The sequence below is a fragment of the Somniosus microcephalus genome, chromosome 13 (genome assembly GCF_052327205.1).
Source record: "Somniosus microcephalus isolate GS21.2 chromosome 13, FLI_Smic_1.0, whole genome shotgun sequence".
NCBI classification, from domain to species: domain Eukaryota; kingdom Metazoa; phylum Chordata; class Chondrichthyes; order Squaliformes; family Somniosidae; genus Somniosus; species Somniosus microcephalus.
Genome location: NC_140999.1, coordinates 131,061,378 through 131,087,091, shown reverse-complemented (window position 1 = coordinate 131,087,091; position 25,714 = coordinate 131,061,378). Strand labels below are relative to the sequence as shown.

General features: G+C 47.1%; 1 protein-coding gene across 1 annotated transcript; it reads right to left on the bottom strand.

Moving 5' to 3' along the window:
* Positions 1–21,675: 21,675 nt before the first annotated feature.
* Positions 21,676–23,661, bottom strand: LOC147108602 (cerebellin-4-like). Its single transcript, XM_086004286.1, has 2 exons — positions 23,383–23,661; positions 21,676–21,831 (listed from the first exon to the last, which is right to left on the bottom strand). The coding sequence occupies exons 1-2, from the start codon at positions 23,659–23,661 to the stop codon at positions 21,676–21,678; spliced, it is 435 nt and encodes a 144-aa protein (XP_085860412.1).
* Positions 23,662–25,714: the final 2,053 nt, after the last annotated feature.

Genomic DNA, 25,714 nt, shown 5'->3' with positions numbered 1-25,714 from the left:
AGATCTTGTCGTTCTTGATTTTACCCCTCTGCTTATTATTAAACATAAAAGCTACTGAACGCTGGTCAGTGAGCAGGGTAAATCGTTTCCCGGCCAGGTAATGCCTCCAGTGACGCACCGCTTCTACAATAGCCTGGGCCTCCTTTTCGACGGAGGAGTGTCTCGTCTCGGGGCCCTGGAGGGTCCTTGAGAAAAAGGCCACGGGTCTGCCCGCCTGGTTAAGGGTCGCGGCTAGGGCGAAGTCGGAGGCATCGCTCTCCACTTGGAAGGGGATGGACTCATCCACCGCGTGCATTGCGGCCTTCGCGATATCGTTCTTGATAAGAGTGAAGGCTGCACACGCCTCTGGTGTCAGGGGGAAGGAGGTGGCTTTGATGAGGGGCCTGGCTTTGTCTGCATAGAGGGGCACCCACTGGCGTAGTAGGAGAAAAACCCCAGGCATCTCTTCAGTGCTTTTTGGCAGTGGGGAAGGGGTAGCTCCATTAGGGGGCGCATTCTGTCGGGGTCGGGCCCGATGACTCCGTTCTCCACCACGCAGCCGAGGATGGCCAGGCGCTTGGTGTGAAACATACATTTTTCCTTATTGTACGTTAGGTTCAGCCGTTGGGCCGTACGGAGGAAATTTGCTAGATTAACGTCGTGGTCCTGCTGGTCGTGGCCGCAGATGGTGACGTTATCCAAATAGGGGAAGGTTGCCCGCAGCGCGTTCTGGTCAACCATTCGGTCCATCTCCCTTTGGAAGACCGAAACCCCGTTGGTGACGCCGAAGGGGACCCTAAGGAAGTGGTAGAGGCGGCCGTTTGCCTCGAAGGCAGTATACTGGCGGTCCTCATGGCGGATGGGCAGCTGGTGGTACGCTGACTTAAGGTCGATGGTGGAGAATACTTTGTATTGCGCAATCTGATTGACCATATCAGATATGCGAGGGAGGGGGTACGCGTCCAGCTGGGTGTACCGGTTTATGGTTTGGCTGTAGTCGATTACCATGCGGCGTTTTGCAGTGGTTTTAACGACTACAACCTGGGCTCGCCAGGGGCTAGTGCTACCTTCGATAATGCCCTCCTTCAAGAGCCGCTCCACCTCAGAGCTGATAAAAGCTCTGTCCCCGGCACTGTACCGCCTGCTTTTGGTAGCGATGGTTTGACAGTCGCGGGTGAGGTTAGCGAACAGGGGAGGGGGGGGGACTTTTAATGTGGAAAGGCTGCAGGTGGTTTGCAGCGGGCGATTTAAAAGTTGTTGGTTGCAGACTGTGAGTGGGGGGAGGGGTCCACCGTATGCTAGTGTGACACTCTTAAGGTGGCACTGAAAATCCAACCCTAGCAGGACAGCAGCGCAAAGACGGGGCAGGACTAGCAGTTTAAATTTTTGATATTCAGTGCCCCCTACTGACAGGGTCACCACACAGTAGCCGCTGATGTCCATTGACTGGGACTTGGACGCCATAGAAATGCGATGGTGCGTTGGCAGAATCGTGAGGGAGTGGCTACGTACCGTGTCGGGGTGGACGAAACTCTCTGTGCTCCCGCTGTCGATCAGGCAACTGGTGGCGCGGCCGTTTACCGCGATATCCATCATGGAGCTGGATAGATGGTGAGGGTGGCCTTGATCCAGCGTCACGGAGGCCAGTATGTGGCTTAGTGAGTCACTATAGTCATCCGCCAAGACGGTGGTCGGTTCCGGTGACGAAATGGCGGTTGAGTGCGTTGGATACGATGGCGGCGGATGCCATGCGGCCGGGGTACACAAAATGGCGGATAAGATGGCTGCTCCCACGGCCCGCACGCTGCGCTGCTGGCTGGCTTCCCCTTGCAGGCGTTAGCGTAATGGCCTTTCTTCCCGCAGCCCGAGCAGGTAGCTGTCTTAGCTGGGCAGTGCGCTCTGGGATGTTTTAACTGGCCACAGAAATAGCATTTTTGGGCCTGGTTACTGGGCATCGAAGCAGTTCTTACCGGAGGCTGCTGTCTCGGTTGGGTCGCTGCAGCGGTTGGTGCCGGGGGCGGCGGTCCCGTGTCCCACGGTTTCGATTGCCATGTCTCGGCGCCGTTACGGGGGTATGCCTCGAGGTTTCGGTGGGCCTCCTCTAACGAGAGCGCAAGGGCAATGGCCGTCTTCAGGTCGGGTTCCTTGCTTTCTAGCAGTCTCTGCCGGGTGTGGTCTGACTGGAGGCCCCTGACGAAGGCATCACAGGCGAGTCCCTGCGCGTGCTCCACAGCCGTTACCGCTTTACAATCGCAGTCTCTGCAGAGTGCCAGTAGCGCCCGTGCAAATGCCCCTACCGATTCTCCCGGTTGCTGCCTGCGGGATCCCAAGAGGTGTCGGGCGTAAATTGTGTTCACTGGGTGCGTATATTGCCCTTTTAGTAGCTCGAGGGCCGCCACGTACGTATTAGAGTCCCGGATTAGCATATATACTTGATGGCTCACCTGGGCGGTCAAAATTTTCAGTTTGTGATCCTCCTCTGTAACCTGTGAGATTGCGAGGAAGGATTCAAAGCAGCTCAGCCAGTGTTCAAACTTGGCTGATGCACCCACATCTTGAGGGTCGAGGTCCAGGCATGGTGGTCTGAGGGCTCTCAGCAATGTCTGCTGTATCCGTTGCTGTTGTTGCTCCTCAGGTGTCGCCATTTAACTTTTAGCTAATAAAATTGATACGCTTATCAATTACTTCATAAAAGGTGATGAGTCGAAGAAGAGATGATGAGTCGAAAGAAGAGATGAATAAGGCTTTTATTAGCTAAGAAGAGACCATGCTTCTTCGTGAGTGACTGAACAAGTCTGAACGAAACCCACACAGTGGTGGGTGGAGTCAGCTGAGGCATGCCTCCATACACAGCGCCACCCAGAGGTGGCAATATACAATACAGTGGTTTACCACAAGGTGATAATCAGGTGATAAGTAAACTTTGTTTGCTCTCAAAATTCAACATTTTTTTTTTATAAACACAAGTTAAGATGTCTCTTTCTCCTCCATTTTAAAATGTTTTCTGAAGTTTGTAGAGCATTTGTAATTTGAACACCAACTCAAGGCACAACAGATGTATTATCAGTGCACTGTTACTTTCTTCCTCTTTTCCTCTTTCTCACATACACAGCTTCTGTTTTAACAAAAAACACTCAAAATTCATTTTACTTGAATAATGGTTTTGGAATTTGTCCTTTAGCTTTGAAAAGCAAACAAGTAGATTTTGTTAAAGAATAAGTGAGAAGCATTCTATCATTTGGCTAGCTTAAATGTTACTGATGTAGCTTAGGAAATTGTGCACACATAGAAACAGAAAAATAGGAGCAGGAGTAGGCCATTTGCCTTCTTAACTGCTTGCACATGTTTAGAACTCTTGCCAGTTGAGAGCTTGTGTGAGACCTGCTGAGGTCTTTTTTTTTCGTTTATGGGATGTGGGCATTGCTGGCAAGGCCAGCATTTATTGCCCATCCCTAATTGCCCTTGAGAAGGTGGTGGTGAGCTGCCTTCTTGAACCGCTGCAGTCCATGTGGTGAAAGTACTCCCACAGTGCTGTTAGGTAGGGAGTTCCAGGATTTTGACCCAGCGACGATGAAGGATTGGTGCTATATTTCTAAGTCAGGAAGGTGTGTGACTTGGAGGGGAACTTGGAGGTGGTGGTTTTCCCATGCGCCTGCTGCCTTTGTCCTTCTAGGTGGAAGAGGTCGCGGGTTTGGGAGGTGCTGCCGAAGAAGCCTTGGCGGTTGCTGCAGTGCGTCTTGTAGATGGTACAGACTGCAGCCACAGTACACCGGTGATGGAGGGAGTGAAAGGTCCCAGAATTTGTATATTAAAATCACCTCATCCTTGTAACTCAAGATGGGGTCTGGGCCTTTACACTCAGGTTGCCTTAGGGTTCCCTCTGCCAGTGGAGTGGCCCAAATGAAATTTGAAGGCTTGCATGTCTATCATGTGCAGGTGGCACCATCCAAATATTACACTTTGTATGAGAAATGCAAAGCAATTTTAAAATCCTGTGTGCTCCTTTTGAGCAGCCTGAAACTGACAAATACATTCCAATGGGCAATGCTCCCTTGCCAAACAACAATTAAACTCTGCTTGACTTAAGACGTTATTTACTTAACAGAATTATACTTTTTGTGGTTAAAGGGACACATCTACATTTTACATTGTGCATTATATGGTCTAACACTAGGGTTGCCAGCCCGCTCAGATTGTCCTGGAGTCTCCCGGAGCTAAAGATTAACCTCCTGGATATTTCGGCGAGCGAACCAGAAGAAAAATTACTCCGGCCAGACTCAAAACAAATAGCAGGGCTGCAACACACCCGGGATGCACAATGACCCTGGCACACGTGTGCTCTGACTGGTATAATCATGCAATGGATAAGACGTTTTCTGGAGCACCGAGAATTGTGGGTATTATTATTGCCATTATTGATTAATTGCCATGCGGATTGATGTGTCAGGCAACCAATGGTGGGAGCGTGGGGGGTGGGAGGTCATGTGATGAAACCACCCCAGAATACGCTCCAATCTTAGAGTTAGTAGCCCAATCTTAGTCTTTTCCTTATAAAACAGCATATCATTCAGCACAAGACAGTATGCCAACTGAGAGTATGATTTCTTTGCAGCAAAATTATTTTTTGTGGCCCGTCAGCCTGCAATTTCACCCCTTGCTGCATTCATGCTGCATCATCGCAATAGCCTTTGGCCTCAGTCCAGCTGTCTCCACAAAAAAATGTAAAGGACTCTCCTGGCCTCTGACTTAGACTGCTGCATCTAATTGATTTTCCCCTCTGCGATCAATTTTTATGTAACTTTTTACAGCTTACTTTTTCTGAGATTGGGCCTCCAGATTCATCCTGCCACCCGTTAACTCTGACATCCGCCTGCAGCACCTTGGACCTCCGGAGCAATCTCTACCCATCTTTTGGCCTCTCCCCACATCAATAATTAATTCTTAGCTATCCTTTTGCACCTGCAATTGATTTTTGTAGAATATACTTTTCAAAATTTCAGGCCTTAATTTTCTTGAGAGTTTCAACTTTCATTTTATTTATTCATTTAATCATCTGCAGCAAAATTTCCATTAATTTATATTTATTGATTTAATAATAAATTGATGTAAAAAGAAAAAGAAAGAAATTAAATTATTTAGCATGTTTCAAGCCTCTTAACATCTAAAACTGCTTCATTGCCAGTGAACTGCTTTTGAAGTGCAGTCACTGTTGTAGGGTAAAGAGATACAGCAGCCAACTTGCACAGAGCAGGGCTAATCTTTACTTTAGCTGATAGAGTAAAACGGACGATATCAGATCAGCCACCCATTATACCTCTCTCCTGATATTTCATTTCAATGGACCCCAGACTACCTGTGAACATCACTACCATGCTCCAGACCCCAGACTACCCAGGAACATCACTACCATGCTCCAGACCCCAGACTACCCAGGAACATCACTACCGTGCTCCAGACCCCAGACTACCCAGGAACATCACTACCGTGCTCCAGACCCCAGACTACCCAAGAACATCACTGCCGTGCTCCAGACCCCAGACTACCCAGGAACATCACTACTGTGCTCCAGACCCCAGACTACCCGGGACCAGCGGGAGCAGTGAGTCGGAGCCCGGTATAAAACCCGGAGAGCAGCGAGGCCCGAGACCAGTCGGGACCAGCGGGAGCAGTGAGTCGGAGCCCGGTATAAAACCCGGAGAGCAGCGAGGCCCGAGACCAGTCGGGACCAGCGGGAGCAGTGAGTCGGAGCCCGGTATAAAACCCGGAGAGCAGCGAGGCCCGAGACCAGTCGGGACCAGCGGGAGCAGTGAGTCGGAGCCCGGTATAAAACCCGGAGAGCAGCGAGGCCCGAGACCAGTCGGGACCAGCGGGAGCAGTGAGTCGGAGCCCGGTATAAAACCCGGAGAGCAGCGAGGCCCGAGACCAGTCGGGACCAGCGGGAGCAGTGAGTCGGAGCCCGGTATAAAACCCGGAGAGCAGCGAGGCCCGAGACCAGTCGGGACCAGCGGGAGCAGTGAGTCGGAGCCCGGTATAAAACCCGGAGAGCAGCGAGGCCCGAGACCAGTCGGGACCAGCGGGAGCAGTGAGTCGGAGCCCGGTATAAAACCCGGAGAGCAGCGAGGCCCGAGACCAGTCGGGACCAGCGGGAGCAGTGAGTCGGAGCCCGGTATAAAACCCGGAGAGCAGCGAGGCCCGAGACCAGTCGGGACCAGCGGGAGCAGTGAGTCGGAGCCCGGTATAAAACCCGGAGAGCAGCGAGGCCCGAGACCAGTCGGGACCAGCGGGAGCAGTGAGTCGGAGCCCGGTATAAAACCCGGAGAGCAGCGAGGCCCGAGACCAGTCGGGACCAGCGGGAGCAGTGAGTCGGAGCCCGGTATAAAACCCGGAGAGCAGCGAGGCCCGAGACCAGTCGGGACCAGCGGGAGCAGTGAGTCGGAGCCCGGTATAAAACCCGGAGAGCAGCGAGGCCCGAGACCAGTCGGGACCAGCGGGAGCAGTGAGTCGGAGCCCGGTATAAAACCCGGAGAGCAGCGAGGCCCGAGACCAGTCGGGACCAGCGGGAGCAGTGAGTCGGAGCCCGGTATAAAACCCGGAGAGCAGCGAGGCCCGAGACCAGTCGGGACCAGCGGGAGCAGTGAGTCGGAGCCCGGTATAAAACCCGGAGAGCAGCGAGGCCCGAGACCAGTCGGGACCAGCGGGAGCAGTGAGTCGGAGCCCGGTATAAAACCCGGAGAGCAGCGAGGCCCGAGACCAGTCGGGACCAGCGGGAGCAGTGAGTCGGAGCCCGGTATAAAACCCGGAGAGCAGCGAGGCCCGAGACCAGTCGGGACCAGCGGGAGCAGTGAGTCGGAGCCCGGTATAAAACCCGGAGAGCAGCGAGGCCCGAGACCAGTCGGGACCAGCGGGAGCAGTGAGTCGGAGCCCGGTATAAAACCCGGAGAGCAGCGAGGCCCGAGACCAGTCGGGACCAGCGGGAGCAGTGAGTCGGAGCCCGGTATAAAACCCGGAGAGCAGCGAGGCCCGAGACCAGTCGGGACCAGCGGGAGCAGTGAGTCGGAGCCCGGTATAAAACCCGGAGAGCAGCGAGGCCCACCAACTCAGCAGCGGGGAGAGAGGTAAAAAATAATCAGTGTGTGACGTCACCAAGGAGCAGGTAGGTGATTGGTTGGTGAGTATTTCTCTTTTTTCAATACGGGAGCGGAGAGGCAGCAGTCGGCGAGACTCGGGGCCATTTAAAAAACAGCTGAGGCGGAAGTAAAGCTCTTGAGCTTTTTTTTCAGAAGCGGACCTGGTGGGAAGCACCCAGGTGAAAGGTATTTAAGGAGGGTGGTGGCTTAAACCCGAGTTCGTACAGAGTAGGAACCCCCACCCGCCCTCCTCCTCTAACCTAGTAGTCTTTTAGCAGCTGTCTAAAAACAGAGGTCACAAATTTTTTGGTCTCAGTTTCTTTTCAGCAGGGCAGGAACCGGGAGGAGCGGGAAGTCGGCGTAGGACCAAGGGGACACAAGACCGGGAAGTCAGCGAAAGACCAGGGAGGTAAGACAAACTGGTAAGTACTTTCCTCAAACCTTCCTAGAAAGTAAAACCAAAACTAGTGGGATTTGGTTAGTTTAAAAAGGAATAAGAGGAGTACAGTATACATTGGTCTAAGTAAGCTTCGGGAAAACAAAAGTCGATAAATAAACTAAAACTAGAAAATTAAAAAGTAATATAAGGGTTAAGTCATGGCAGTAGAGCTCGGACTTGTGTCATGCTCCTCCTGTAACATGTGGGAAATCAGGGACGCTTCCTGTGTCCCTGACGACTATGTGTGCGGGAAGTGTGTCCAGCTGCAGCTCATGTGGGACCGCATGACGGCCCTTGAGCTGCAGATGGACTCACTTTGGAGCATCCACGATTCTGAGAGGGGTGTGGATAGCACATTTAGTGAGTTGGTCACACCGCAGGTTAAGGCCAGCGTAGACAGTACATGGGTGACCAAAAGGCAGAGCAAGGGCAGGAAGGTAGTGCAGAAATCCCCTGGGGTTGTCTCCCTTAGCAACAGGTTCACCGCCTTAGGTACTGTTGTCGGGGGGGGTGACACATCGGGGGAAGGCACCAGCAGCCAGGCTCATGGCACCATGACTGGCTCTGTTGCAAAGAAGGGAGGGAAAAAGAGTGGCAGGGCTATAGTAATAGGGGATTCGATTGTAAGGGGAATAGATAGGGGTTTCTGTGGTCGCGACCGAGACTCCAGGATGGTATGTTGCCTCCCTGGTGCAAGGGTCAAGGATGTCTCGGCGCGGGTGCAGAACATTCTGGAGGGGGAGGGGGAACAGCCAGTTGTCGTGATACATGTTGGTACCAACGACGTAGCTAAAAAAAGGGAAGAGGTCCTACAAGTAGAATTTAGGGAGTTAGGAGCCAAGCTAAAAAGTAGGACCTCGAAGGTAGTAATCTCTGGATTACTACCAGTGCCACGTGCTAGTAAGAGTACAGAGAACAGGATAGTTAGGCTAAATACGTGGCTTGAGCAGTGGTGTAAGAGGGAGGGTTTTAAATTTTTGAGGCATTGGAACCAGTTTTGTGGTAGGTGTGACCTATACAAAAGGGACGGTCTACACCTGTGCAGAGATGGAACTGATGTTCTCGGGGTAATTTTTGATAAAGCAGTTCGGGAGCATTTAAACTAGTATGGCAGGGGGCTAGAAACCTATGTAGTGAAATAGAGGAAAGTGAAAGGCAGACAGAAATAAATGGTAAAAGGGTGAGGAACAAAAAACAAAGGGCCAAACTAATTCATAAAAAATGTGAGCATAAAAAAAGCCTGAGGGTTTTATACCTTAATGCGAGAAGCATCAGGAACAAGGTAGATGAATTAGCTGTGGAAATAGAGGTTAATAATTATGATCTAATTGGGATTACGGAAACATGGTTGCAGGGTGAGCAGGGCTGGGAGCTTAACATACAGGGGTATTCAGTATTTAGGAAGGATCGACAAAAAAGAAAGGGAGGAGGGGTAGCATTGCTAGTAAAAAAGGGGATAAATGCAATTGAAAGGAAGGATATTAACTCAGTTAATACAGAATCTATATGGGTGGAGCTAAGAAATAGCGAGGGGCGAAAAACATTAATAGGAGTGGTATATAGGCCTCCAAATAGTAAAATAGAGGTTAGGGAGGGCATCACGAGGGAAATTAGAGAAGCGTGCAATAAGAGCACAGCTGTCATCATAGGTGACTTTAACTTACATATAGATTGGACTAGCCTAATCAGTAAAAATAATGAGGAGGAGGAATTCCTTGAGTGTTTAAGGGATGGTTATCTGGATCAATATGTCGAGGAACCAACTCGGGAACAGGCTATATTGGACTGGGTACTGTGCAATGAGAAGGGACTAATCAGTAATCTTGTTGTACGGGGACCCTTGGGTCAGAGCGATCATAACATGATCGATTTCTCACTCGAAATGGAGAGCGAAGAAATTGACTCAGAGACTAAGGTCCTGAATTTAAACAAGGGGAATTATGATGCCATGAGACGGGAACTGAGTAGGTCTGATTGGACAACGTTCCTGGGAGGACTGGAGGTAGATAAACAATGGCAAACATTTAAAGATAGAATGACAAAATTGCAAAAATTGTTTATACCAATCTGGCATAAAAGGAAATCTAAAAAGGTGACTCAACCGTGGATAACAGGGGAAATTAGAGACAGCATAAAATCCAAAGATAGGGCGTATAAAATAGCCAAAAAAAGCGCCAGAGCGGAAGATTGGGAACAGTTTAAGATAGAGCAAAGGAGGGCAAAGGGCATAATCAAGAGGGGCAAAATAGCTTACGAAAACAAGCTGGCGGAAAATATAAAAACTAACTCCAAAAGCTTTTATAAGTATATCAAAAGGAAAAGACTGGTGAAAACCAAAGTTGGTCCATTGCAGTCAGATACGGGGGAATATATAATGGGAAATAAGGAAATGGCAGATCAACTAAATGCATACTTTGGGTCAGTCTTTACGAAGGAAGACACAAAAAACCTCCCTGGGATATCGGGAAAAATAGGGACATTGGCAAAGGAGGAACTGACGCAAATCAATATCTCTAAGGATATGGTGTTAAGGAAGCTAAAGGGATTGAAGGTGGACAAATCCCCAGGGCCTGATAACATGCATCCTAGGGTACTGAAGGAGGTGGCCCTAGAGATAGCGGATGCACTAAGGATGATTTTTCAGAATTCATTAGACTCGGGAACAGTGCCCATGGATTGGAGGGTAGCTAACGTTACCCCACTATTCAAAAAGGGGGGTAGGGAAAAAGCAGGTAATTACAGACCTGTAAGCCTTACATCAGTTGTGGGCAAAATGCTGGAGTCCATCATTAAGGATGAAATAGCGGAGCACTTAGCAAATGGGGACAGGATAGGACAGAGTCAACATGGATTTACAAAGGGTAAATCGTGCTTGACTAATCTATTGGAATTTTTTGAGGGAGTAACTGGTAGAATAGATGGGGGAGAGCCAGTAGATGTGGTGTACCTGGACTTCCAAAAGGCCTTCGATAAGGTCCCACATAAAAGATTAGCATGGAAAATTGAGGCTCATGGGATAAAGGGGAAAGTATTGGCGTGGATAGGGAACTGGCTGTCAGATAGAAAACAGAGAGTTGGAATAAACGGCTCATTTTCTGAATGGCAGGCAGTAACAAGTGGGGTACCACAGGGATCTGTCCTGGGCCCCCAGCTGTTCACAATTTACATTAATGACCTGGATCAGGGAGTCGGATGCAGCATTTCCAAATTTGCAGACGACACTAAACTAGGAGGGGGGGTGGGCTCAGAGGAAGAGACCAGGAAGCTCCAGAGCGATTTGGACAGACTGGGCGATTGGGCGGATAAATGGCAGATGCACTATAATGTGGACAAGTGCGAAGTTATCCACCTTGGGTGCAGGAACGGGAGGGCAAATTATTATTTAAATGGCAATAGATTGGGAGAGGGGGAAGTACAGAGAGACCTGGGTGTTCTTGTACACCAGTCACTGAAGGCGAGCATGCAGGTGCAACAGGCGGTCAAGAAGGCAAACGGTATGCTGGCCTTCATAGCAAAAGGGTTAGAATACAGGAACAGGGATACCTTGCTGCAGCTGTACAGGGCACTGGTGAGACCACACCTCGAGTACTGTGTACAGTTTTGGTCGCCTCATCTGAGGAAGGATGTTCTTGCCATGGAGGGGGTGCAGCGGCGATTCACCAGGCTGATACCAGGAATGGCGGGAATGACCTATGAGGAGAGACTATGTAGTTTAGGGATGTACACACTGGAGTTTAGAAGATTGAGAGGGGACCTCATAGAAGTGTATAAAATTCTGACAGGTCTAGACAGACTGGATGCAGAAGGAATGTTTCCCTTGGCGGGTGAGAACAGAACTAGAGGACATAATTTAAGGATAAGGGCTAAACCATTTAGGACAGAGATGAGGGGGAATTTCTTCACTCAGAGAGTGGTGAACCTGTGGAACTCATTGCCACAGAGGGCAGTGTACGCCAGCTCATTAAATATATTTAAGAGGGAATTAGATATATTTCTACGGGCAAAAGGGGTTAAGGGTTACGGAGAGAAGGCGGGGACGGGATACTGAATTAAAGGATCAGCCATGCTCTCATTGAATGGCGGAGCAGGCACGAAGGGCCGAATGGCCTACTCCTGCTCCTATCTTCTATGTATCTATGTACCCAGGAACATCACTACTGTGCTCCAGACCCCAGACTACCCAGGAACATCACTACCGTGCTCCAGACCCCAGACTACCCAAGAACATCACTGCCGTGCTCCAGACCCCAGACTACCCAGGAACATCACTACCGTGCTCCAGACCCCAGACTACCCAAGAACATCACTGCCGTGCTCCAGGCCCCAGACTACCCAGGAACATCACTACCGTGCTCCAGACCCCAGACTACCCAAGAACATCACTGCCGTGCTCCAGACCCCAGACTACCCAGGAACATCACTACCGTGCTCCAGACCCCAGACTACCCAAGAACATCACTGCCGTGCTCCAGACCCCAGACTACCCAGGAACATCACTACCGTGCTCCAGACCCCAGACTACCCAAGAACATCACTGCCGTGCTCCAGACCCCAGACTACCCAGGAACATCACTACTGTGCTCCAGATCCCAGACTACCCAGGAACATCACTACTGTGCTCCAGATCCCAGACTACCCAGGAACATCACTACTGTGCTCCAGATCCCAGACTACCCAGGAACATCACTACTGTGCTCCAGATCCCAGACTACCCAGGAACATCACTACTGTGCTCCAGACCTCACACTACTGTTTAATAAATATATTACGAGTAAGAGGATAACTAAAGAAATGGTAGGGCCTATTAGAGACCATGAGGGTAATCTGTGTGTGAAGGCGAGAGACGTCGGTAGGGTTCATAATGAATACTTTGCGTCTACTTTCACAAAGGAGAGGGGCAAAGCAGACATTGCTATCAGGGAGGAGGAGTGTAAAATATTAGATGAAATAAACATAGTGAGAGAGGAAGTATTAAGGGGGTTAGCAGCTTTAAAAGTGGATAAATCCCCAGGCCTGGATGAAATGTATCCCAGGCTGTTAAGTGAAGCAAAAGAGGAAATAGCAGAGGCCCTGACCATCATTTTCCAATCCTCTCTGGCTTCAGGTGTGGTGCCAGAGGACTGGAGGACTGCTACTGTGGTACCCTTGTTTAAAAAGGGAGAAAAGGATAGACTGAGTAATTACAGGCCAGTCAGCCTAACCTCGATGGTGGGAAAATTATTGGAAAGAATTCTGAAGGACAGGATAAATCTTCACTTAGAAAGACATGGATTAATGAAAGATAGTCAGCATGGATTTGTTAAGGGAAGGTCATGTCTGACAAACTTGATAGAATTTTTTGAGGAGGTAACAAAGAAGGTAGATGAGGGTAGTGCATTTGATGTAGTGTATATGGACTTTAGCAAGGCTAAGGTTCCACATGGCAGACTGGTCACGAAGTTAAAAGCCCATGGGCTCCAGGGCAAAGTGTCAAGTTGGATTCAAAACTGGCTCAGAGGCAGGAAGCAGAGGGTAATGGTTTGTAGGGTTCTCAAAATTCCCACATTCCCCAAAAGTTATCAATAAAAGGGACCCTGAATGGACAAGTTATTAAAAAGGGTACCCAAAAGAAAATGGCTTCTGAAACCTCGTGACAGAAGCCTGCAGGATTTTAAAAACAAGGCCCTGCAAAAAGCAGGCCCATTCAAATCTTGAAACGAAACCTAACATGCATGGATCTGTGTGAAAGACTTTGTCATTTCTAAAGCCAGACAGCTAGATAAACACCGAATATGCATCCTTCATCTTCAAACAGTTTAAATCAGGATAGACGTAATCTTGAGGCCATTAACTTTTTACATACATAATCGGTAACCGCTCAAAAGAGCCACCAAGCCAGGAAAAGATGATTAAACTTCATAAATGACAAACAGCCAGGATATTGAAGCCGCTAAACAAGGAGACAACCACCCCAAAAGCAGTTAAAGTGGATGACTGTAATCACTTTAGACGAGCCCACCAAAATTAAACAAAGAACTGACCTGATTTTGCGTGCAGATAAGGAACCTCTGAAGTAGTATAATTGTAGGCCCACCAGTAACCGAAAGAGAAAGAAGAAACGAGAACGGGACCCGACTCAAAACACACGGGGCAGCAAGCGGGCAGGCGAGACGAGACGAACGGCAAGGCCGATAAGCAGAGAAGGGCAGCGTAGAGAAGCGTTGGAGACGAGCGGGCACACACCCCGGTCCAAGTATAAGCTGGTGTTTGAAGCACGGGTAGAAGGAGCAGCTGATGACCACGAGCACCGCGGTAACAAACTCAAGCCAACACCATAGACCGCCAACTGAACCCCAACCGCAACAAAACCTTCGACGACCAGACCACCACCAGAAGAACAACCATTCTGCAAGGTAAAGTACCCAACAAAGACTTTACTCCCTATCTCTAACAGAGGAAAAGAGGGTACTTTATTCAGACGACTCCACCGCCGCACCCTGGGACCAGGTGACGGCGGCAGGCCCCAAAGGACACAAAGAGCGAACCTAAAACCGCAACCGGCTTAATCGACAGGTTTCGAACTGTCAAGGAAACCCCATTGGTTAGCATAAATCCCTGGCCCCTCTTAGCTCAATCTAGTTAGGTATTGGGGGTGGGACAAGGTTAGGGGGATTATTAATGTGATTGTTCCCTCGTTGTGCCGTGTGTTCCCCATTCCCAACTAAGTGTACTTTTATATGCCTGTAATTATTCTAGTAATTCCCAGTGTTGTAATATTGTTGTGCCTTTAATAAAATTACGGTTTTCTTGCACGAAACCAGTTGTCTACTCCATTTCTGTATCGCCGCCGGTACCTAAGTCCGGTGTCTAGAACCCAGGGGTGTGGGAGCGATTCGAACCACTCAGAGACAGTCAGGGGCAGAGCTGACTGGGCACACGCCACCCCCTACAGGTTGATGGGTGTTTTTATGACTGGAAGTCTGTTTCCAGTGGGGTACCGCTGGGCTCAGTACTAGGCCCCTTGCTTTTTGTGGTATATATCAATGATCGAGACTTGAATATAGGGGGTATGATTAAATCGGCTGTGTGGTTGGTACTGAAGAAGGAAGCTGTAGACTGCAGGAAGATATCAATAAATTGATCAGGTGGGCAGAACAGTGGCAAATGGAATTCAACCTGGAGAAGTGTGAGGTAATGCATTTGGGGAGGGCTAACAAGGAAAGGGAACACACATTACATGGTAGGACACTGAATACTGTAGAGGAACAAAGGGACCTTGGAGTGTATGTCCACAGATCTCTGAAGGTAGCAGGCCAGGTAGATGAGGTGGTTAAGAAGGCATACAGAATGCTTGCCTTTATTAGCCGTGGTATAGAATACAAGAGCAGGGGGGTTATACTTCAACTCTATAAAACACTAGTTAAGCCTCAGCTAGAGTACTGCGTGCAGTTCTGGTCACCACATTACAGGAAAGATGTGATTGCACTAGAGAGGGTACAGAGGAGTTTTACAAGGATGTTGCCGGGAGTAGAGAATCTTAGCAATGAGGAAAGACTGGATAGGCTGGGTTTATTTTCCTTGCAACAGAGGAGGCTGAGTGGAGACCTTATTGAGGTGTATAAAATTATGAGGGGCATAGATAAAGTGGAAAGAAAGGACTGATTTCCCTTAGCAGATGGGTCAAAAACCAGGGGGCACAGATTTAAAGTAATTGGTGGAAGCTTTAGAGGAGATTTGAGGGGAAATTTCTTCACCCAGAGGTTTGTGCGGGCCTGGAACTCACTGCCTGAAAGGGTGGTAGAGGCAGGAACCCTAACCACATTTAAAAAGTACTTGGATGTGCACTAGGGATACTGTAACCTGCAGGACTACGGACCAAGAGCTGGGAAGTGGGATTAGGCTGGATAGCTCCTTATTGGCTGGCGCGAACACGATGAGCTGAAATGCCCTCCTTCCGTGCTGTAACTTTATATGATTCCACGACTCTACTACCCAGGAACATCACTACCGAACTCCAGACCCCAGATTATGCAGGAACATCCATCAGTACCAAGCTCCAGACCACAGACAACCCAGGAACATCAGTACTGTGCTCCAGAACACAGACTACCGAGGAGCATCACTACCGTGTTCCAGACCCCAGACTAAGCATGAACATCGCTACCATGTTCCAGACCCCAAACTACCCAGGAACATCACTACCGTGTTCCAGATCCAAGACTACCCAGGAACATCACTACGGTGCTCCAGACCACAGACTACCCAGGAACATCAATACTGTGCTCCAGACCCCAGACTACCCATGAACATCACTACCATGCTCCAGACCCCAGACTACCCATGAACATCGGTACCGTGCTCCAGACCCCAGACTACCCAGGAACATCACTACTGTGCTCCAGATCCCAGACTACCCAGGAACATCACTACCGTGTTCCAGATCCAAGACTACCCAGGAACATCACTACGGTGCTCCAGAGCACAGACTACCCAGGAACATCACTACTGTGCTCCAGAACCCAGACTACCCAGGAACATCACTACAGTGCTCCAGACCCCAGACTACCCAGGAACAACATTACTGTGTTCCAGACCCCAGACTACCCAGGAACAACATTACTGTGTTCCAGATACCAGACTACCCAGGAACATCACTACAGTGCTCCAGACCCCAGACTACCCAGGAACATCACTACAGTGCTCCAGACCCCAGGCTACCCAGGAACATCACTACCATGCTCCAGACCCCAGACTACCCAGGAGCATCAATACTGTGCTCCGGACCCCAGACTACCCAGGAACAACATTACTGTGTTCCAGATACCAGACTACCCAGGAACAACATTACTGTGTTCCAGATACCAGACTACCCAGCAACATCAATACTGTGCTCCAGACCCCAGACTACCCAGGAACATCACTACCGTGCTCTGGACTCCAGACTACCCAGGAACATCACTACCATGTTCCAGATCCCAGACTACCCAGGAACATCATGAGCATGCTCCAGAACCCAGACTACCCAGGAACATCAATACCGTGCACCAGACCCCAAACTACCCTGGAACATCATTACCGAGCTCCAGACCCCAGACTACCCAGGAACATCACTAGCGTGCTCCAGACCCCAGACTACACAGGAACATCACTACTGTGCTCTGGACTCCAGACTAGCCAGGAACATCACTACAGTGCTCTGGACTCCAGGCTACCCAAGAACATCACTACCGTGCTCCAGACTCCAGAATAACCATGATCATCACTACCATGTTCCAGATCCCACACTTCCCAGGAACATCACTACTGTGCTCTGGACTCCAGGCTACCCAGGTACATCACTACCATACACCAGACCCTAGACTACCCAGGAACATCACTACTGTGCTCTGGACTCCAGACTACTCAGGAACGTCACTACCGTGCTCCAGACTCCAGGCTATCCAGGAACATCACTACCATGTTCGAGATCCCACAATACCCAGGAACATCACTACTGTGCTCTGGACCCCAGACTACCCAGGAACATCACTACCGAGCTCCAGACCCCAGACTACCCAGGAACATCACTACCGAGCTCCAGACCCCAAACTACCCAGGAACATCACTACCGAGCTCCAGACCCCAGACTACCCAGGAACATCACTACCGAGCTCCAGATCCCAGACAACCCAGGAACATCGTTACCATGCTCCAGACCCCAGACTACCCAGGTACATCACTACTGTGCTCTGGACTCCAGACTACCCAGGAACATCACTACAGTGCTCTGGACTCCAGGCTACCCAGGAACATCACTACCGAGCTCCAGACCCCAGGAACATCATGAGCGTGCTCCAGACTCCAGACTACCCAGGAACATCAGTACCGAGCTCCAGACCCCAGACTACCCACGAAGATCACTACCATGCTCCGGAACCCAGACTACCCAGGAACATCACTACCGAGCTTCAGACCCCAGACTACCCAGGAACATCACTAGCGTGCTCCAGACCCCAGACTACCCAGGAGGATCACTACCGAGCTACAGCCCCCAGACTACCCAGGAACATCACTACTGTGCTCTGGACTCCAGACTACCCAGGAACATCACTACCGTGCTCCAGACTCCAGGCTATCCAGGAACATCACTACCATGTTCGAGATCCCACACTACCCAAGAACATCACTACTGTGCTCCGGACTCCAGACTACTCAGGAACGTCTCTACTGTGCTCCAGACTCCAGGCTACCCAGGAACATCACTACCGAGCTCCAGACCCCAGACTACCTAGGAACATCACTACCATGTTCCAGATCCCAGACAACCCAGGAACATCGCTACCGTGCTCCAGACCCCAGACTACCCAGGAACATCACTACCGAGCTCCAGACCCCAGACTACCTAGGAACATCACTACCATGCTCCAGATTCCAGACAACCCAGGAACATCGCTACCGTGCTCCAGACCCCAGACTACCCAGGAACATCACTACCGAGCTCCAGACCCCAGACTACCTAAGAACATCACTACCATGCTCCAGATCCCAGACAACCCAGGAACATCACTACCGTGTTCCAGATCCCAGACTACCCAATCACATCACTACTGAACTCCAGACCCTAGACTACCCAGGAACATCACTGCCGTGCTCCAGATCCCAGACTACCCAGGAACATCACTACGGTGCTCCAGACCCCAGACTACCCAGGAACATCACTACCATGCTCTGGACTCCAGACTACCCAGGAACATCACTACCGTGCTCCAGACCCCAGACTACCCAGGAACATCACTACCGTGCTCCAGATCCCAGACTACCCAGGAACATCACTACCGTGCTCCGGATCCCAGACTACCCAGGAACATCACTACCATGCTCCAGACCCCAGACTACCCAGGAACATCACTACCGTGCTCCAGATCCCAGACTACCCAGGAACATCACTACCGTGCTCCAGATCCCAGACTACCCAGGAACATCACTACCATGCTCCAGACCCCCACTACCCAGGAAAAATAGCACAGGAAATCTGCTAATTGTTTTAAAATGAGAAGGAAATCTTAGTCTTGTGGCCCTGGGAATCTGAAGCAGTTGTAAGCAGGCATTGAGTGGCTCCTGGAAATAGTGGTGGAGCCAATGGAGCAGGCCATATCACCAATGGCATGAGCAGCAGTGAAGAAAAGATGGAATGGAGTGAGGAAAGAGCTATAGGATGCTGAAGAAGCAAAGGATGAAATACTATTACCAGAGGATGTGCTGGACCAAAGGCCAGAAGTGGGAATGACCCCCAAAAATGGTGATGCTAACAAGGGAGGGGAGTGATTTGATAAGAATATAAAACCATAACAAGGAAAAGGCAAATTTGAGCAAAATATGCTGAGAAAGATGAAAACAAACAGCATCACCAGCTAAGGAGAATGGAATAACATCCAGTCCAAAAGCAGAAAGAATAAAAATAGAAAAACTGAGTTACTGGAATTCAACATTCGAGAGGAAAATGGAAAAAAAGAGATATTGGAAAGAGTTCTGCAATTGCACAAACTTAAAAATGAAAACACCATCCCATAGTCCTTCACCAGGCATGGTTTGTATTGTAGTTTCAAAGTTTTTTAAACCAGTGTTACTGATTCCATATCAGGATAGTGCAAGAGCTGAAAACAACAGAAAATACTATTTTTAAAAAGTGACTCCAGATGACGATAGATCAGGACAACCTGCAGATGACAAAGCAGCAGAAAATAATACACTCTCCTTAGATTATATAAACAGAGGTTGAGGAAAGAAACGGTGGTGATGATGATGGTGATATCGTGAAACTAAAATGTCCTATAGTGAGTCCAATGATGAATATTGTGACAGTAATGTTGAAAATAAACTCCAAACCAGCCTAGCTAACATTCGAAATTGCAAAAATATAAGACACACATTGGTGGAGAAAGAAATCTTCTGAATGAAGTTGCACAACTCTTTCTTTATGAAGCATTTCACAAAATGCCAATATAGCAGATTATCTCATATTGGGACTTTTTGACCATTTATCCACACAAACGATTTTGAAAAATCTTAGGGAGTAATTTTAAACTAATCCCTCTGGTGAGAAACTGACAGGATTTGATTGACCATCCACTTTACAAACCTTTGGCTCATTGAAGTCAATGAAAAGTAAAACTGGGCAGGATGTAAAATGGGTGGCCAGGCCGATTTTGTCAATTTCCTGTTGGGCAGGTTAGTTTAAAATTACTCCCCCTTTTAAAGTTGGCTACCAATACAATCATTTACAATGTGGTTGTGGATGGCATGAGCATTGTTCACGAGTGAATGGGCAGCGTTGAGGGAAATGTGGATAGGGGCAGTGAAAATTCATCTGTTAGCAGAGTCCAGTGGCCGGTGGTAGGCAGGTAAGTGGGGTGGGACTGAGGTTGTTGAGGTTAGTCCCAAATGGGTAGGTTGAACAGGAAGATTGGTAAACCAGGATGGAGAAGTTAAGGTTACTGCTCTTAAGGAGGCAGCAATGATTGTTTAAATCCCACAATGGCCTCCCCCTTCCCTATCTCTGTAACCTCCTCCAGTCCTACAACCCCCATCCCAATTCTTCATTCCACTGACTTCAGTCTCTTCTGCATCTCCTACTTCTTTTACCCCACCATTAGCAGTCATGACTTCAGCCATCTAGACTGCACACTTTAGAGTTCCTTCTCTAAACCCCTCCACCTCCCTCTCCTCCTTTAAGACCCTCCTTCAAATCCATCTGATTGACCCCTCCTAATACCTCCTTATTTGGCTCATTGTTCACTTTTCCTTACACCTCTGAAGAATCTTGGAACGTTAATGGTGGTAGATCAATAGAAGTTGGTGTTGGAACAGTCTTATAATCTGAGAGAAAGGCCACCAGAGATCCAACATATTATTAATCATTCCTTTAAAATGAAGGTGAAATAGTCACCCTTTTAATTTATTAAAATTCAATGTTGCATATGTACAAAGAGAAGTTAATAAAATGGCAATGAAAGGCTCAATTAGAAATATACACTATCGTTTTCACTTTGGGATTTCACTTTGAGTCCATCCCAGACGAAAGAACTCCTTTCTCTAATGACTGTAAAGGTTCTAAGTGAAACTAGCTCAGTTTGAACACAGTTCCAAGTTGGTTTATAGCCACAGCATGAACTGTTTGTAACATGTTGTGAATTGTTTTAAATTGCTAGACTCACTCAAATAGAAAAATAATTGCTGGTGTCGGAAAGGCAAAAGTTACACGCTGCTGTTAAAGAATATTTCTGGATTACTAGAGCGGGAGCATACATCTGCAGCTAACCCCACTATACCTGAATATTAGATGCTGACAATGGGAAAAGCTCTATGCTGCAGCACTGATATTCCTCAGCTTCATAAGCATCAAATTTTACTAAAGAAATTAACCATAAATAAACAAGCATTAAATAAGGTGGGTTTAATAAATCACATTGCAAATATCAATAGAAGGCATTGCAGTTGTAAAAAAAAAGTAAATGTGCTTTTAGGGGTCCATTGCACAATGGTGGAATTCAAACAACATAAATATATAAAGTTTGGCTCTAAAGTCAGTGTTAACTGATGAACTGAATGATACTAGAAGAGTTTTGGTTAGTGCTGCAGGGGAGAATCCATTATAACAGAAGAACTGAAGCTAGCTGAAAGGTCCCTTATAAATGTTCTATAGCCAGAGAGCTTCTGGCTCTTCTCTCTCACATTGTAATCATAATCACATTCTCTGCACTCTGTTCAATGAATCCTCGTTTTATTTTATCTGTACACAGTTTGCAATTTATCAATTGCAAATTCCAGTAACAGAGTTAGTCCTCAGAGGAAATTAAAAGGTACCTATTGCAGCCTCTGACCCCAATTTCCTATTTGTGATACATTTCATATTGAAAATAATAGTTACATTTAAAATAATAAAAGTTCGCACTTTGAAGGATATCGCAAACATCCTACAAAAACAATGCAATGATAAAATATCCTTCAGTGATCCCGTGACCTCTATGGTAGATTTGTGCCACAAAAACAATGCATTTAAAAAGTCGTGAGTTCATTCTTGTGTCAGTCCCCGCGTCATTAACATATACATCACATTTGTTGTGGGCGTAAAGCTTTTGGGATAGCCACAGAGGAAATTCTGCACAGGAAGGGTTAAATGATGGGAAGGTCAGCAGCTATACACATACAGACCTGAATAGTCTGGCTCTGGTACACTTTGATAACATGAAAGTTGAAACTGTAAATGCCTTTTCTTGGGGCTACAAAGACTGACTCCAGGGTAAAACAATTACCCACATTCACCAGGATCTGCAAGAGAGAGAGAGAGAGAGAGAACGCAATCAGTCCACGCTGTCAGTCTGGAGGGAAAACACTGCCTTCCATCGCTGCTGGGAGATCACATGTTAATTTAAAATATATATAAAATTATTTCCCTAGCTGGTGTTACTTAAAAATGACCAAATGGGGGGGGGGGGGGAAATCTTAGACTCTCCACCCCAGCATTGTCCAGTTGGATATTTGCACCTGCTACAGATAATACTTGTATCGATTCAATATTAAGTTGGGCTGAAAGGCTCAATATATATCTGGTCAATCGATAGTCGTCCAAATCTACACGCTGAGTGAAATTAATACAGACACAAACCACAGTCACTGGCAGATTCTTAATAATGATGCCTAACAATAAAAACATGAAAAGTTTAGTCAATTTAAATAATTAACCACGTTGTGACAGAAATAATCTTTTTGTAACTGACGTGATTCAGAGTGCTGGTGACACTAACTTGTGATTGCAATGTCTTCTCTCGGCTTCATAACCCCATAACATTGACATTTCACTGACGTTTTAATTTTGAGAAAATGTTAACTGCATTGGGTCTAAAAAAATCACTTCACTCGCTCTGATAATTAAAATCTTGCATTTTCTCATCCAGTATCCCTTCGGAACAAGTCACTGCAGTAATGAGACCAGTCTGACTTTAAACAGAGTGAGTGAAGTTATTAATGCAACGCGTGTGTGCGCGTGTGATTCCCTATGCGGCTTATTTATTTTTAAGACTTTTTTTTTTAAGAAACACTTGTGAAGTAGTATCCTATAACCGGAAACCACAATCAAAAGCCACTTCTCTCCGGTAACTTTATGTATCTATTAAAATACAAATCCCTCACGGGCAGTGTTAAAATCGAGTCTGCGCAACAGTATGAAGCGGAGTTCATGGCTGTAATATCTCTCACTTACTGGAATCTATGAATATTAAAGTGCAGATAATGTACCATTTGAATGAACTGTTTTATATTTAGCATATGTCTTTATTTTGGAGCGCCAGCGGCTATGCATCCTTCCCTAGTTACCTGGTAATGATTATGTAATTACATATTCTGAGCGCATCCTTCCCTATTTTTTCTCATTTAAAATTATCCCTTATTTAATCCAACGCCGTTTCATCGTAATGTCTATGGCTACATCTCAGTGTATTTAATATCAGTGATACCAGGCAGTTATATATAACCGAGTCTCTCTCCCCAGTAACACTTGTTGCATCTTTCGCCCGTGTAACCCAATCTTAATGAACCTTTTTAAAAAAAAATACTGCGTCTATTTACAGATAGACATGTGAATACTCGATTTGTGGAGTGAATTACCCACTGAATATTTAACTCTTTGTACAATGTCACTACATCTCTACATTTAAACGAGTGAACTCTTAAACCATATTCACTGTTTGAATTGCTGTAACATTTGATACTGAATCACATCTGCCCAATCTTTCAACGCCAGTCCTTTATATAAGCGCTGTCTTTTTGAAGTGAAATCCTCTGTTGTGTGTGTTTTTTTAATTTCCAATTCTCCCAAATTACCTGATCAAAGTAAATGATCCGAGTTTTGTTGCTCATCTCGGATGGCTCGTGGTTGGTGCTCCTCACGGCGGAGAAAGCCACCTTGGAGTTAGCGGCGCGGACAGAGATCCCAAGCGGGGAGGAGGAGGACGATCCCTTGGAGTCAGCGGTCGGATTGGAGTCGCACACCACCAGGCACTTCCCCTCCAGAACGATGGGTTCCGTGTCATTCTGTGTCAGCACCGGCACCGTGGAGAGCACCAGACCGGCCACCGCCACCAGCACCGTGGACAGCATCATTCTCAACAGCACCCAACAAGACCACACGGCAACACTGACCAACCAAGATCTCCAAACAAGCCTCCGATCTCCCCCTCTACGTCCAGCCGAACTCCTGTATCCCCCCTCCTCCTTTTCTTCGTCTTCTTCCTAGATTTCTGCTGTACGAGCAAAAGCAGCTCCTCTTAATCTGTTCTACATCTGGATATCCCAATACGAATCAGAAGAACTCCCTCCAGAAAACATTGTATTGCACCTTAAAGTCCTCCGTCCCTTGTAAATCTCCCTTCTCGGAGTAAAAAGCAAACCCTTCTTGCTCTAGAAGTCCTGGTGTGAATTACTGATGGGAAAGACCAGAGCAAAAAACCTTATTTGACGTTACCACATCAGTTAATATCCTCCTGTCCGATCTAGACGGGATGCAACGCGAGATATCGATTCCCGAGGTTCACTGCTGATCCTGCCAGCCAGATGCCGAGCTCTCTGTCTGGTCTAAGTGGCAGGGTGGTTGCTGTTTGGAGTCGGTGTAATCGCGAATCCCTCAGGTTTTATGTCATAAACCTACTCCACTTTCAAAGACTGGGAAGAGTAGTGCTAATGAATGCTCTTCGTCGCCTTGTTAAAAACTCTGTCTGAATGTAAATGATCCTTTCCAGTAAGATAAAGACATAAAAGACACAAGCAAATAACAATAAGTGGAACACTGTTTAAGATATATTATTAAGCAATGGCTAGCTTAAAATGACTCAGTTATCCTCATAGTACTTTATACGCAGAGATATGACTAACAGTTTGTTACTGTCATTTTCGTTCTGCCTGCGTTTCTCTTCATCTATTTTTTTTTTTAAATCACAAATGAATCTGCTTCTGGCCAGCAAAGAATCTGATTGTAGCAAAAATCAAGCATTTTCATGCAATACAAACTAAACAACGGGAAATATTCCTAAGGATTTTTAAAAAATCTATAAATGATTAGAAAGTTCAGCTGCAACTCGTGCATAAGACTCAGTGTACTGTACTTGCATTTGTTTCGTGTTAGGAAATTTTAAGCAAGTCTAAATATTGTACATTTTAAAGAAATATTAATCTGACCGTTCATCCAGAGTAAAATGTCACCCCTATGAGGCTCAATACTGCTTTAAATCGCACTCCTCGATTTAATTTTCAATGGCGCCGCCTTGTGGTAGCTATCGTTATTGATCCATTCCCGTCAGAAATGTCCAATAAATTAATCAATGGTCCTTTCTATCTAGTACATCAATACTAACTACATAAATATTTGAGGGATATAGTGGAAAATCGTTGTTCAGATGGTTGTAAAGGTGATTCGGAGTGTGTTATAATGCTCAAACCCCAAGCCTGCGGATAATATAACGCACTTAATGTCACTTCTGTAACTTAACTGTTGCACCTAATAGCTTTTAAATGTTCCAGTCAACATTTGATTTACTGCACCATTCAGACAAAATGTACTTTTAAAACCAGAAATGTTTGCTCATGTTTTGCTGAGTTTGCAGAGATTCATCATTGAAGACAATTAGGAATATAAGAACATATGACCAGGTTTAGGCCATTCAATTAGATCATGGCTGATCTGTACCTCTACTCCATTTACCATATAACTTGGCTCCATATCGCTTGATACCTTACCTAACAAAAATCTATCGTTCTCAGCCTTGAAAATTTAAATTGACCCAGCATCCAGGCCCTGTTGTGAAATATTCTTTATCTTTTGTATGAAAAAAGTGCTTCCTGGTTTCACTTCTAAATGACCTGGCTCTAATTTTAAGATTGTGTGTCCCTTTTCTGGATTCCCCCACCAGAGGAAATAGTTTCTCTGTATCTACTCTAACAAATTCTTTACAAATTTAAACACCTTGAATTAGATCACCTTTCCACCTTCATAACTCCGAGGAATACAAACCAAGTTTATGCAACATGTCCTCATACTCTGCTATCATTCTGGAAAATCTGCACGGTGCCACTTCTTAGATCAATATATCTTTCCTGAGGTACTGAACGTAGTACCCCAGGTGTGGTCTGACCGAGGCTCTATATAATTGAGGCATCACTT